The sequence below is a fragment of the Rhynchophorus ferrugineus genome, unplaced genomic scaffold, assembly GCF_030347505.1.
Source record: "Rhynchophorus ferrugineus isolate W39M unplaced genomic scaffold, kcgeb_rfMv2 rfM6, whole genome shotgun sequence".
NCBI lineage: Eukaryota > Metazoa > Arthropoda > Insecta > Coleoptera > Curculionidae > Rhynchophorus > Rhynchophorus ferrugineus.
Genome location: NW_027472585.1, coordinates 7,690,191 through 7,704,448, shown reverse-complemented (window position 1 = coordinate 7,704,448; position 14,258 = coordinate 7,690,191). Strand labels below are relative to the sequence as shown.

General features: G+C 32.4%; 1 protein-coding gene across 2 annotated transcripts in view; it reads right to left on the bottom strand.

The window, feature by feature from the left end:
• The window catches only part of LOC143198586 (kin of IRRE-like protein 1), a 684,992-nt gene that overhangs the window by 72,460 nt on the left and 598,274 nt on the right, over window positions 1-14,258 (bottom strand). For both annotated transcript variants that reach the window (XM_076407904.1, XM_076407905.1), the window contains exon 6: window positions 10,681-10,941. In XM_076407904.1, the coding sequence (XP_076264019.1) occupies window positions 10,681-10,941 (261 nt within the window). The remainder of the gene's footprint in view (window positions 1-10,680; window positions 10,942-14,258) is intronic.

The following is a 14,258-nucleotide window of genomic DNA, read 5'->3' as shown; positions in this document are numbered from 1 at the left end:
GTGCGCGATGACAGTGAAGTACGTAGGTTCAAACGCAAACTACCATACGATCTTATTAATAGACACTTAGAGTGAGGTTTAATAATCTCTAGAATAAGTTAGAATAGTCTTTAGAATAAGTAAGGATAGACTAAAATAAGTTAGAATATTATCTAGAATAAGAATTAGATTATAAGTTGTACAGCAGATCACTTACTGAAGCGATTTTCTACCTATCAGGACAGTTATATTATATAACTATAATAGTAGTTATTTCCCACGAGCAGATTGTTGACGTTCTAAGAGATTAATAAAAAATAATAAAATTTTAGCTGTGCTGCAAGCTATTATTGTTTGTAATGATTATGTCTTTATTTAGCAGAACTAGAAATCTCTTTTATATTATTTGCAGATTCGAAAAGTTTTTTATGGCGTTTAAGTAAAATTATCCAATAAATAGGCTAGGTAATTAATTATATTCCTAAATTTGACGATGATGATGATTAACCCATAATCCGTTTTTGAAAATGTGTTTCTAATTTTAGATTTATTTGTATCGGTTGCTGATGTTGAATGTGCAGATGGTTAATATTCTTTAACCGATCAGGCTGTATATTCGGATTAAACGAGTCGAATTAGGCGGCCAATCCTTAGAGGATTATCGAAATTTTCACCCGTAAATTCGTTTCATTATCGAAACGAATGTCCCGTTCGATAAATGAGCTTTAAACCGCACGGAGAGTGTTCGAATGCACAATCGGAAAGTTCGGGGTGGACCTTCGAGCGTTCGCAGAGGACTTTATGGGGCAGTAGCCATAATTCCCCCCTCGAAAAAAAGGTTTATCGGCCCGCGAAGTTTCCCCAACGAGAAAAGAATCCGTTTATTCCTTTTTTTCGTGGACTTTTTGTAAAAAATATTGTGTGTTCCTTCAAAAGAGTATTCTATATATATTTCTTTAGTGCCAATAATAATTGGGACCTAAAGAAATCAATATTTGCTTCAGAAGATATCAGCAGTGTGATTTGGTAATTTTAACAGCGAAGACATTTAATAATTTCATTTCAATTTCCAATTCGTTTTGAATTCGATATAAGGATTAAAAAACTACAAGACCGATATTTGATAATAATATGAAAAATTTTGTATATCAAAAGGTGCTTTAATGAAGATAATCAACCTGAGTGCAACCTATGCAGCATGATACATAGTTTTAATACAACTAAGATATACATTGAGATTTACTTCTTTATGGGTACTATTCTAATTATATTATCATTCTAACTGATTGAACGAACTTTTTTGTATTTATATTATTGCTCTATGTTCTAAGACCTGAATGAAGTTTAGAAAAAGTAACACGACATTCATTGAGTGTGTCATATCATCGATGATTCAGTGAGTAATAATAAAAATAAATTCCTAGACACAGAGATAATAGCTGATGACCGAAAATAATCGAAAATGTTGAAGAATAAAAGAAGGGATGGAAACAAGAATTTAATAAGATTTAGATAAATATATCATAGAGATACCTGATCGACACTAAAGCGATATTAAAAAAGAGGTGATAATAAATAAATGAGAAGTAATGAAAAAAGGGACTAAAGGACTTGATGATGCAACATAAACAAAAGCATAAAAAGAAACAAAAATGTCGAATAAATTAAATGAAGAGAATCAAAGGAATTATTGTGTAAGGGTTATTATATACGTTTTTTGACAAATCATTGATGGTGAAATGGAATTAATAATATTACTGATATTCATATTAACAACATTGATAGACTAATTACACATAATTTAAATGTTTTCAGTTATTTATCGTATGTTTGTTAAAGTAGACTGTTTTATATTGTTAGAGATCCATGATTGGTTCTGCGAGTTTAGACGGAACTACCTACCCTTTTTACCGATAGATTGGATTACAAAAGGACGCTTGATACCACTTCGTACAATTCACATTTCTTATAATAAACGTATTTCTCTTAATATTAACAAAACAAGAGGAAACACAAGTGAATAGTTGCCGACTATTAACTGCTGACAAATTTGACAAACATAACGCGCCCTTCTACCCTAGTCTAATTGTTGTTATTTTAGTGTTATTGTTATTGTTATGATATGTCTTAAAGTGTTCGTAAATTTATCTTTCTTAGGATTATATGACCACCTTTATGATTTATATTTGGTAAAACTTTAGACTTATTTATTATTGTAGCTAATCGATTTTTGAAGAAAAAAAGAGTTTGGATAATTTAGTTAGCTGTTTAGATGTATCTAATGTTTCGAGACTGTAACATCTGTGAGTATGGCTGTGTTAGCGGCCTATGGTTGATTCTGTCAGTTTGGATGTACTATCCACTCTTGGCGTAGATTAAAAAACGATACATTTCGAATGTCGAGGATACATTTCTTGGTACCACTTCGTATAATTTACATCTCTGTTGTATTAAATGAGTAGGAATGTTTGATTTGGCTGTCAGAATGTGTGGTTGTCGATGCTATTGCTTGTTCGAATACTCACTACTATTTTTGTGAAAGGAATTGGAAACGAAAAGGGTACTGAAAATACTGACTGAATAAAAACTTGTTTATTCCAATCTTAAATACTAGATATGTTCTACGGCAGGATGAACATGATATTAGGTTAGGTTAAGGAAGTACGGAAGCGCTATGGAAGTGGTAGTGTTACAAAGGATTAGAGAAAGAATGTAGTAATCGCATGGTACCAATCCACCAGCGTTGCCAACCATTGAATTTAATGTAAATGTAATAGTGGTTGCCAAAGGGTTGTAGCTATCGCTACACCACTCTCCTCCTAGTGGAGCTGCCATGGAACGTACCTACATGCGGTGCAGATTCTTGAGCGTACCCGCAATTACGCAATCAATCGCCCAGGGACTGATAATGAGATGGGGATTCAACGTTAGTAAAGTTTTTTACAGGATCATCTGCCATCGAAAGAGTAGCAGGACGTAATTTATCTTGTGGCGTTCCGATTTTTTTAGGGTACCTATAAATGTGCTGCCTTACGTGTCGCGTTTCGTGATGCAAGGGTGTTTATGTGTTGATGTTTTGCATGATGGGCTTCTGTGGTCTTCGTAAATCGCGCTAGTTTCGTGGGATAACGTCGACCATGTGATGGTGATAAGTTCCTAGTGCTATCCTTCCAGAATGGGTCGAGCACCTGTAGAGAGGATCTTGTTGAGTTGGTTTATCCGTTAGGTATTTCGATCACGTCGTGGTCACCAATTATAGGAATGTTTGTTTTATCGGTCGGAATATTTAGCTGTCGATCCGATTGCTTGTCCGAATATTCACTACTCTTTGTCTGAAAGGAGGGGAAGTCGCAAGGGAACAGAAAACACAGGCTGAATAAAAATTTGCTAATTTCGATCTTACATACTACATGTGTTCGACGGGAGGATGGACAGGATATTAGTTACATAGAGACATGCATAGAGAAGAAAGAGGGAGACGTCTTCCTGGTGGTTTTTTATAGAAGGGAACCGCATGGTACCAATCCATCGGCGTTGCCAACTTTTGAATTTAATGTAGATGTAGTAGTGGTGGTCTAAAGGGTTGTAGCGGTCGCTACAAATGTATTTCTCTTAATATTTACGTTTTTACGTAATAACATTATTGCTCTAATTAGTCGTTGTCTTAACACATTATTCACATTTGCTGTTTTGTAATGATTTAAAGAAAAGTTTTAATACATTCACAATTTATATTAATATATTTTCTGATTATAAATATGGGACGTTTAGAACGAATTCTTGAATTAAATATGTTAAATTATTACTGACCATAGACTGAGGGTAAAACATACAATATTTTTTCCATGTAGCTTGTTCTCGACTCATACATAAATTCTAACAGCGTCTACCAGGCAGAAAAACGAAAATAACCCACGACCTCGGTCTAAACGTCCTCAGCGATCAATCTTTATATATCGTCACGCTCAGAACAAATAGGTGAAATTACAAATTAGATTAGGCGTTTAATTTCCTCTCACTGGCGCTGGTATTTATTTCAACCACTTCCGTCCATTAAAGCAGCGACATCATATTTAATATATCGCGTGACAGTCGAATGACAGATGGGACTTCGAAACGGTAATTATTCCGCTTTAGTTGTGACCCGTTTATTCCCGCTACACCGGTAAAGTTTCATGTGTACGTCGGAGGAATGCCCCATTTTATTTTTGCCCATTAATTAATGCTGCAGCGGTCGTTACGGTGGACCAGGACGTCTCCTGAAATTACATTCAACTACAATTTGTTTAGTCATGATTCAATGGTTAATTTAGATAATATTATAGACTAATATATATATATATATATATATATATATATCCATATAAGTATTATTCATCGATATCTGCTACTTTTTCCCATGTTTCATGCATATTTACAAATTCTATATCGAAAGAATGATTTTATGTTTTGAGGCTATTCGTGAATTCGTGAATTGACGCATTTTTAGGTGTCTCAATATGAAAGGAAGCCCTGCTCACAGAGCTCACAACTCATACATCGAAAGAAGCAGCATCAGAAAGGAGCATAATCTGAAGAATTCGGCGGGTGAGGTAGCATATCTAATTGTAATGCTTGTAAGTACGTTTATACCGAATTTGTAACATGCGGTCGTATATTATCATGCTGAAAAATGACATTGTTGTGTTTTTATTCGTATTCCGGCTGTTTTCTGAGTGAGTAATGCCTTCAAATTTTCGCCTTGGATTTTTTTGGTTGTCCGGAAAGCTACTTATCTTCAACTCAATGGAGCATGGTTGCCATAAGCTTTACACAGCATTCGATGACCTTCAGTCGCCTTTCTGTTCAAATTGAAATAAAAAACTTGAACTTCCCGCAAATATAACTTACTCGGTAACAATTCAGACATTTTAAAATAATTTTGTTCACACTTAGACCTGATATATAATATTATAATTACATCATAGATGTTCTATAATCATCAGTAAGTTTAGAAAAATGAAGAGTGGAATTTATAGCTAAAATAGCTATATTTTCCACTATAATTTCTTTACATTTCATTTTTATAACGTATTTTGAATATTTACGAATAAAGATGATGGATTCACCAAAGAGAAGACATTCATATGAAGTGGGTGACGAAATCAATATCACCCTGATGTTAGCTCTATTCGCGATTAAATTTATGAAATGTATAAAAATTGTGAGTAAGTTTTTTGATATAAACATAATATAATACAATTATTTCATAGAAAAGTCTGTTCTTTGGAACGTATGCTTAGATAACTTAGGAATATGTAGCTCTTGACACCTCCTATCAAGGCAATTCCTGATGGAAACAAGAATGGTTTCATCTTCTACGACTAATTAGTGTTTTCCTCCAAGTACAAGAGCAATAATGAAGAAGTGAATTAAAGTTTTGAAGATACCATGCTGAAGAGCGTGATATTTAAAACTATTACTTAGAAAATATAAATAAAATATGCCTCAGAGTATTACGGCTTTCTCCCTATCACTGTATATTAAATCCAATCCAATTAGTATAGGGTATGGTAAATAATACACAAGCAATAACTTTCTGGATATGTTAGAAGAAGTATCCTCTGCAATAACATCTTTGGTCTGGATGAACTCCATAAGACACGCCGAGGATGAAACTAAAAGATGGTAGAATTGTGTTAAAAACAAGTGGAAATTAAGACTTGTGATTCAAGGGATTTACTTGAATAGTGACTGTATATAGAACTTTAGGGATGTAAGCGCGGGAACCAATAGCAAAATTATTAGCATGAATCCAGTTATTTAATCAAAAGTTATATAGGAATAGGTAGAAAATTATAGTAAAAATGTATGCAAGTAGTAACAGAAGAAAAACAGATGACATACAGTGCTATCAAAATGATTTAACTGTATCTCAAGTCCTTAGATGTAACATGATAGTTAAAATAAATTCTACTTGATAACATTATTTTATTTATATTGGAATTTTATTATTTGTCACAATCAAAATTCAAATTTGATGCGACATGTTGACGTTATACATTATGATGACGTACATTGGCTGTTTTATTGGAATGTATACAACAACTACTGTTAATGTATAATATAATAACTAATATCCACTGACATACCTTAAATAACGAAAATGACAACACACAATAAACAGCATTAAATATGACGATAATGTTGTATCAATCCCGACGAAATATGCGCGCGATTTCGGTTTCACGCGATCGTCACTATTTATTCCCGAATAAATGACATAACAATACAATCTGCTTTTTATTTTCCCTTATGGAAGCGATATCGGAAAGCCACGGGAACATGCCACATAAAAAATTACCGAGCTCTATCTAGTAGGTCCTTGTAAAAAGGCCTCATTTATAATTCTTATTCGGGTTTTGCATGATATATTTCATGTTCAGCGATTTCGAGATGGATATTTATTGTATTCATTCGGATCGTATTCGAGTCGCACCGAAAACTTTTCAAATTGAACGAGACAAATGGTACCTTTTTTCCCTTTCAATATCGGATGACGTGCTGGCTTCAGACGTGTCTCGTTTTTTTAAAATTTAATGTATTTTCCATAATGCATGTATATATATATATATATATATATATATATATATATATATATATATATATATATATATATATATATATATATATAACCTATAGTTTAACCTGTGTTTTGGGAGAATCATCTGCTATCTTCAGGCCTTGCCTTCTCAGAAAACCAAAATAAATTTGTCCAAGACAAAATAATTATTTATCATAAAAAAACTTATTGAGAATAATTTATTTATAAAGACAGGTTGATATTGGATTAGCAAAAATTCTAATAATTTCTTCACGTTTGGGAATAAGTATCGCAGTTCTAGAGATCTTTTAAGGTGGATTGAATGTTTTCACAGTTCTCCAGCTTTAACCACCTTCCAGTATTAGGAAGTGGCTCAAATAGCAACTGTTACTCAGTAAACTAAGAGAATAATAAGGAGACTCTCCTCATGTCTTTGATTCCATTCCGATGTTAATATCGAAATTGTAACTAGTGGAGAATATCAAGATAGGAAGTAGAGTGTAGTGAAGTGAGGAGTATTTAATAGACATAACAACAGTGTAAACACATAGACAGAGACTAAGGTGATGGATCTTCCTATGTATATATATTTAATTTAGGCGATCGTAAAGAAACAATTGTAGGTTGGTTGGCAACGACTAGTAACAATGTAATAAAGAAATAACAAAATAAATTAAGTAATGCACCGTTTTTTATTAAAATACAACGAAGTTTAACTAAAACTGTGAGTTATGAGAAACATAATGTGAATCATAGTGGTATGCAAAAAACATAGTAGTTTGACCCGCTTGAAGATTTGAATAGGTGTAGAAAGACAACATTAAAAGAACAACGAAGTCGTCATTTATTATAACCGCGACCTTCTATTTGGGTAAAAATATTACCATTTCTAATTACGAGGGCAATCGATCAGGAATTTAAAAAAGTGTATTCAGAATGACAGAAAACTGACCCGAAAGTGAAATAAATATGAAATACAATACATCAAATCTATTGTAAAGCATGAAAATAATTTGGGAATGTATATAAATAACTTCAAAAATCAGCTTAAAATGAGCTAGAAAAGTGATTAATGTCAAACTAGCTGAAAGTTGCAATGGATATTTGGACGAATTAAATAATTTAATAATTAAGAAATAATTTAAGCCCTGGCAATTAGAATATATTAGACCTATTTGTAAAGATACTTAGTAAGAAAATCGATTGAATTCTACACGGTATAAGACATACAAATTACACTACAACCGTTGCAGCATGGGTGAATGAGATCAAAAAGACTATATTTCTATAGAAATATAACTTTCATTTGTTATTGTAATGTTTATATATTGATAAATAAATTGTACTTGTATACCTTAAATATTATTTCATTTTATTTTTCTTATTTTAATACTAATTGTGTTTATAAAAGGATCTATATATTATATTTATTATATTACATTATTACATTATATTACAAAGGTTATTTTTTGAATTAAATATAATGTATTCCATCTATATTATATTCTTCAAATTTATGTACAACTTACAAGAAGTGGCAAAATCTAGTGTCAGGCATTTCAACAATTAAAATCTTTTATAAAAGTACTCCAAAACAGTTTTTACTACGGAGGAGCTATAGGAGGTGTTATCCAATATAGATAGAATAACCAAATGACGTACAATAGTAAAAAGATTCGTTAGTAAAAAAATAAGATTCACAAAGATATCACCATCACTGACCAATCCCATGCAAAAGCCGGCTTGGTTGGCGCAATGGTAAAGGCGACAGGACGGTCCAGCTACTGTTGCGATAGTCGCGGTAAATTTATATTTGTCATTGTTTAATATTTTGATTTTTCTGGTTAAGAGTGCAAAATCCGACAAGGAAAATGATCCCAGTTATCCCATTAACCAGGCTGGGTAAGGCCGGATGTCTTCTGGGATGATTTATAAGTTGGTCACTCGCCAGTCGGTAGGCTTAATGCCGAGGCCATTGGTTAACACCAGTAGGTTAAAGGAGACTTAATAAAATATGGACATTAAATAATCTATTAAAAAATTTAACCATTTAAAAAACTATGCTTAATATTTTACTTTGAACAAAATTTTTAAAATGTTTTGTTATACTTATGAGTTTAGAATGTCAGTGCCTCGAAAGTACATATTTTTTTCATCAAATATTATTGTAGAACCTCCAAATTCGAAATATGTCTCGTAGACAGAACCGTTTTGTATTTTTTAAAATTAATTAAGCGGCCTTTAAACATCGCCGTGTTTTTATAAACCGGTATTTTTTTTTGGTCGTCGATCAGAGCTGGAAAAATTTCCAGACCCCATCGGGCTGGTCCTTGTAAAGCGAATCATTTATAATTCTTATTCGGGGCGGTTTTGCATGAAATATTTCATGTTGAACGGTTCCGACTGGGATATTTATTGTATTCATTCTGATCGTATTCGAATCTCCGGAGAAGTTTTAAATTGGACGAGATAAATGGGTTTATTTGGTACGGTCAGGATTGAAAATTGATTTTCCTTTTCGCTGCGGTCCGGATTATTAATCTAATACTCACGTTTGACGTGGTCGGGAACGCGCGCCGAATTTCCAGTCCGAAACGTTGTGTATAATGTTCATCGGTTGCTGTTTCATGTATTCTATTTTTAAAAGAAGTATCAATGCTTTGTGACTGCGAGAATGCTGAAATAAGTTCATTCATTCAATTTCATGACATCAATAAATACTTTGTTCAGGTCAATTGAAATGTCCCCGGTCTGACATATAGATGCTGCTACTAGAATTAAATCCATATGTTTTTTCGAACGAAGGACCATCAACAGTGAACCGTTTGAAGGACAAAATCGCCGAAAAACGGCCGAATTTGAAGAAAAAGGAAGTGCTGCTTCACCAAGAAAATGCACCATGTCACAGGTCAGTAAAAACGATGGCAAAAATCAATTCATTCACCGTGTTCTCTAGATCTGGCCCCAGCGACTATTTCCTGTTCTCAAATCTCAAAAGAATGCTCTATAATATATTATAGCACATGAAAATTATGATCAAAATATATTAACTTGAGTTGTGAAGGTTTACTTTCTGAGTTAAATATGATGTATTCTATCTATATTATATTCTTCAAACTACAAAAGGTGAAACGTTGTGTATAATGATCGGTTGCTTTCTCATTGATTCTATTTTTAAATGAAGTATCGATGCTTTGTAACTGCAAGAATACTGAAATAAGTTCATGCGTTCAAGTTCATTAATAAATACTTTGTTGATTGGACCAATAATAAGTGAAGCTAGTGATCGCCCTGTGGTCGAAATTCGACCAAAATTTACTAAGTCAACAGAATAAATTTAAAAATGATATGTTACTAAAATTTGTAAACAATTTTCCGTATATTAAAACATAATAAAATAACTGAAATATCTCAAAAACTAAAACTCGCTAACCTTCATAAATGGCATTTAGTTTAATATAATTTCAGTTTCAATAGTCAAAAAGTATTGATAAGTTTAAATTACTACACCACTGACATTATAACAAAGTATCATAAGTAATAAATAGTTAGAATTATAAACGTAAATATAGAATAATACATGAAGTAATATATGTTTGTGTATTAAAATAGAGAATATATGCATAAAACAATTTTGATATTCATATGTTGATGTTGGTAGCTATTTTAAAGGGATTTATTTTCTTTCCAACTCGTTATATCTGTTTAAGGAATTAACCAATATTGTTAGAGGCTTTTATTTTTTTGCATCTATAGAGTGCATGAAGTCATTAAATTATTTATAGTTGAAAGTAATATACTATAGAATTTATAGAAATAAGTAATTTCAAGTCCGGAAACCTATAATAATCAATTACTTGTTTAATTATAAAGCAATGTTTAATTATAATTAAAATCATTCGTTGTAATAGTACACTAAATCCTATTTCATATAATTCTAATTTAGTTTAATACAGACATATATTTATGCAATAATAGTTAATTAAATGGATTCCACGTTGTTTTACATTAACTTCAGTTATAATATGCTATTAATAGTTATTACATCTAATTCGAGATCTAAAATATGTTCAATTTTATGCGCTTTCATTATATATTGAAAATGTTCATTCACTTACATTTGACATCTACCTGGACCCTGATGGGTACGGAATCGCCAGCCTTGTTTCGAGCGTGACAAGTGTACAAACCGGAGTGCTGTCTGATTGCTGGACTGAACTGAAGCAGTTCTTGTAGGCTAGCTGGTTGATTTTGACCTTCGCGTCTCCACACTACCGATGCTTTTGGATTGGCACTCACCACGCACCGGATGGCTATCGAGTCTTTAAGGTCCTCAATGTCTGTTGTTGGTATACCCACTAGACGTGTTTCGGGAACAACTGTAATAAATCAACATTGTTACTATATTAGTTACAACAGTTACTATTTGATCTATTATCACTATCATACTTCTATTATATATATATATATATATATATATATATATATATATATATATATATATATATATATTTACGCCTCTTTATCATCGGTCATGGGCAAGGGTCATTTGTTTTAAAACTACCTGAACGAGTGAAATGAGTTGGTCTGTTTTCTAATAGATCGAAACCGCGACACTGAACGTTCTCTCTTTTTTGCGTTAAATAAAATAGTACTTTAAAGTAAACTAAGGTAGTAAACTAGTTGGTATGAGTTCGGGAAATCATGAAGTTGTTCTCTTTGCAATTCTATCAATAAATTGGTATCAAATTAATTATCAAGAAAAGACGATATATTGATGATGGATCGGAAATCATTCCGATACTATTAATAATTCCTTGGTATATCGTAACTGAAGCTGTAAGGTCACGAAAGGTGAATTGAAGGTGACTAAAGAACGCTGAGAGCAAATTATTCCAAGTAAGAAGCATTCAAGCTTTAAAAAACAACCCTAGCTCGTGGACTCCCGGCACATGCATCAGAAATCAAGCTGTAAGGTCATCCAAGACGGACCGAGGTTGTTGTGAATTAACATAATTTACATGAATTGCAGCATAACCTTGCAGTTCAGCCACGGCCACCAAAGACAATTTGTTGTAGCTTAATTCATTAATGTCGTTGACTATTGGAATATGGAGACACCAAAACTTGGAAAATCAGTCCATAGAAGGATACCGTAGAAATTTAGGTAGAAACAGTGACATTTCGAAGAATTTGAAAGGTAAACTGGCGGATGAAGGTATAATCGTTAATCAAAAACAATTTTACAACTATATGCTGTCAAGATGGAGTAAAGACCACGTACATCCTTGTTTCCGTTTTTTTAGGAGAAAGGTGTTATATATTGTCGCGCTACGGCTGTGAATATCGCGGACTGCACATGGGGTCCATCTGTTTTAAGACTACCTTAATGGTGAGCGAGTGAGAAATGTTTAGGTGGTTTTCTAATGGATAAAAACCCTGAGTGCCGTTTTGGGTAGCCGTTTTTTGTATAGTCGCATATTCTATCCATAAATTAAAATGGTATTTTAAATAAAACTTAAATTTTTGTGTTTTAAAATCTTTTTATAATTCATAACTTTTTTACATATCATATATAAACAGATCTATACACATATAATATAGTAAACAAGTAAATGATTGTACAAAATCGATAATCTCCGAAATATACTCAAGAAATGCGTTGGCATTTGGCCTAAAGGTTACACGCTTGTTTTTATGTACTTATATAAATAATACTGCTGTAGGATGTAAAATATATTTTGTTCATTTTTGAAATGTTGTTTTGTTATATATAAAATGTTTCTTCAAATATATTTTGATGTTTCTGAGACTTAATTTGTAAACAACTTGTTTAAAAAACAGGATATCTTGAGTTTCAGTTTGGAGCCTCACTACAATTTTTTTATTGTTAATTTGCTTCATGGATTTCTTTTCCATTTGTTTCTTTTGTCCATTTTCCCTTCTTTATTATTATGCTATTTTATATATTTCAATGTGGTCATAGCTTAATTTTAATGTAGTTGATTAACTTTTTTTTAAAAATTTATTAAACCTGGTTTTCATCTAAATAATACATAGCGGATTAAATTTAGGTTGGCACGCTTGTGATGCGAAAGCTATGTTTTGGTTCCAATACCCACTATAAATGTGTTCACTGCCGAAATTATAAAAAGTTCAGGAAGGACTTCAGATTAAATTAATTTAATATTTTTCCTCATATTAGCAACAACAAGAAGCATATAGAAAATCAACCAAAGAAGAGCAAGAGGAGATGTGTATTTGCTTCTCCTTGTGCTTTCCATTTATCTAGACTGAGGCAACGCAACGTTTTGATGGATAATTTACTAGTTATAAATATTAGTTATAGATATTAATTAAGTCGATTTTGTCGAATTTTGAATATTTCCATACACTGTTGCGACAGTCGCGGGGTCGAATCCTCTTGGGGCATGGTCGTAAATTCATGTTTGTGATTGTTTAATATTGGTGATTGTTCTATGCAAGAGTGCAAAATCCGACATGGAAAATGATTGCAGTCACGTCAGTAACCAGGCTGGGTAAGACCGGATACCTTCTGGGATGATCTATAAGTTGGTCACTGGCCAGTCGGTAGGCCTAATGCCGATGACCGTGGTTCGGAACCCACGTTAAATTGTAGGTACAGTCCAGATAAGCCCCTATTTATATCGTTTAAGATTACTGTTTAATGTTATTGCTGTGTTGAATTTGTTAAATAAGCCTCATTTGCCTAAGGTCTCTGGGGTTGCACTAAAACATCAAACTAGTAATTCAGCATTTCCAACATAATATTTCTTTATTAATTACCAATGCTCTAATTGAACTGAAAGTGCAGCTGAAAACATCATATAAAGTTATTAATTCGCAGGAACGTTGAGCCAATATAGCTGCTGGACAACACGTAGGAAATCAGAAGATTGAAGCGAACCAAAGCGCTGGACTTGTATAGTATGTAAGGTTTTAATTTTAACTGTAGTTTAAGTATTCTTAAGTCAATTTAATTATAATTTGAGAAATATATACTGATCTATTTATCCAGCATTCATCTTCGTTAAGTATTAATGCAAATATGGCAGAACCATAGCAATAAATTAATTTTATAAATTAAGGCTCTACTGAGCACATCTAAAAAGTAATAAGAAAATTAACTAGACTGAACATCCATAAAATAAAATTAATATTTTGTTAATTCAACAATTTTGAATATTCTATTTCAACGACATTTGAGATAAACCTCGCAATTTAAATTTTACAACGGAAAATAGAAATAAAGTGTAAAATAGAGCGGTTTTTTTTTGATACGACCGGCTCTCCAAATATTTAGCCATGGGCATAATTAAATCAACGAAAGCCACATGACTGGTCCCATAGACAAATAGACATTAAAATATGTATATATGCCGAGGGTGAATTTGAATTTTAAATGAGAGCGACGCGATGGTTCTGGACGTGTTCGAATTGTTAAACGAAAAGATATCTATATCGTTAAATTGAAATTACTTCAGTTGGTGGTACGGATTAATTAGTAGGCGAGGTTGCGAGTTAGGGAAGGTTCTGTTTCTAGTTAGTTTCATAAATTTTACATTATATTTCATATTATACGTATTGTTTTTAACGGGCGATGCTTGGTTTTAATTATTCTGAAATGGCTAAATCATGTGAGGATCCATAATATATTCCTAAATACACTTGGGTA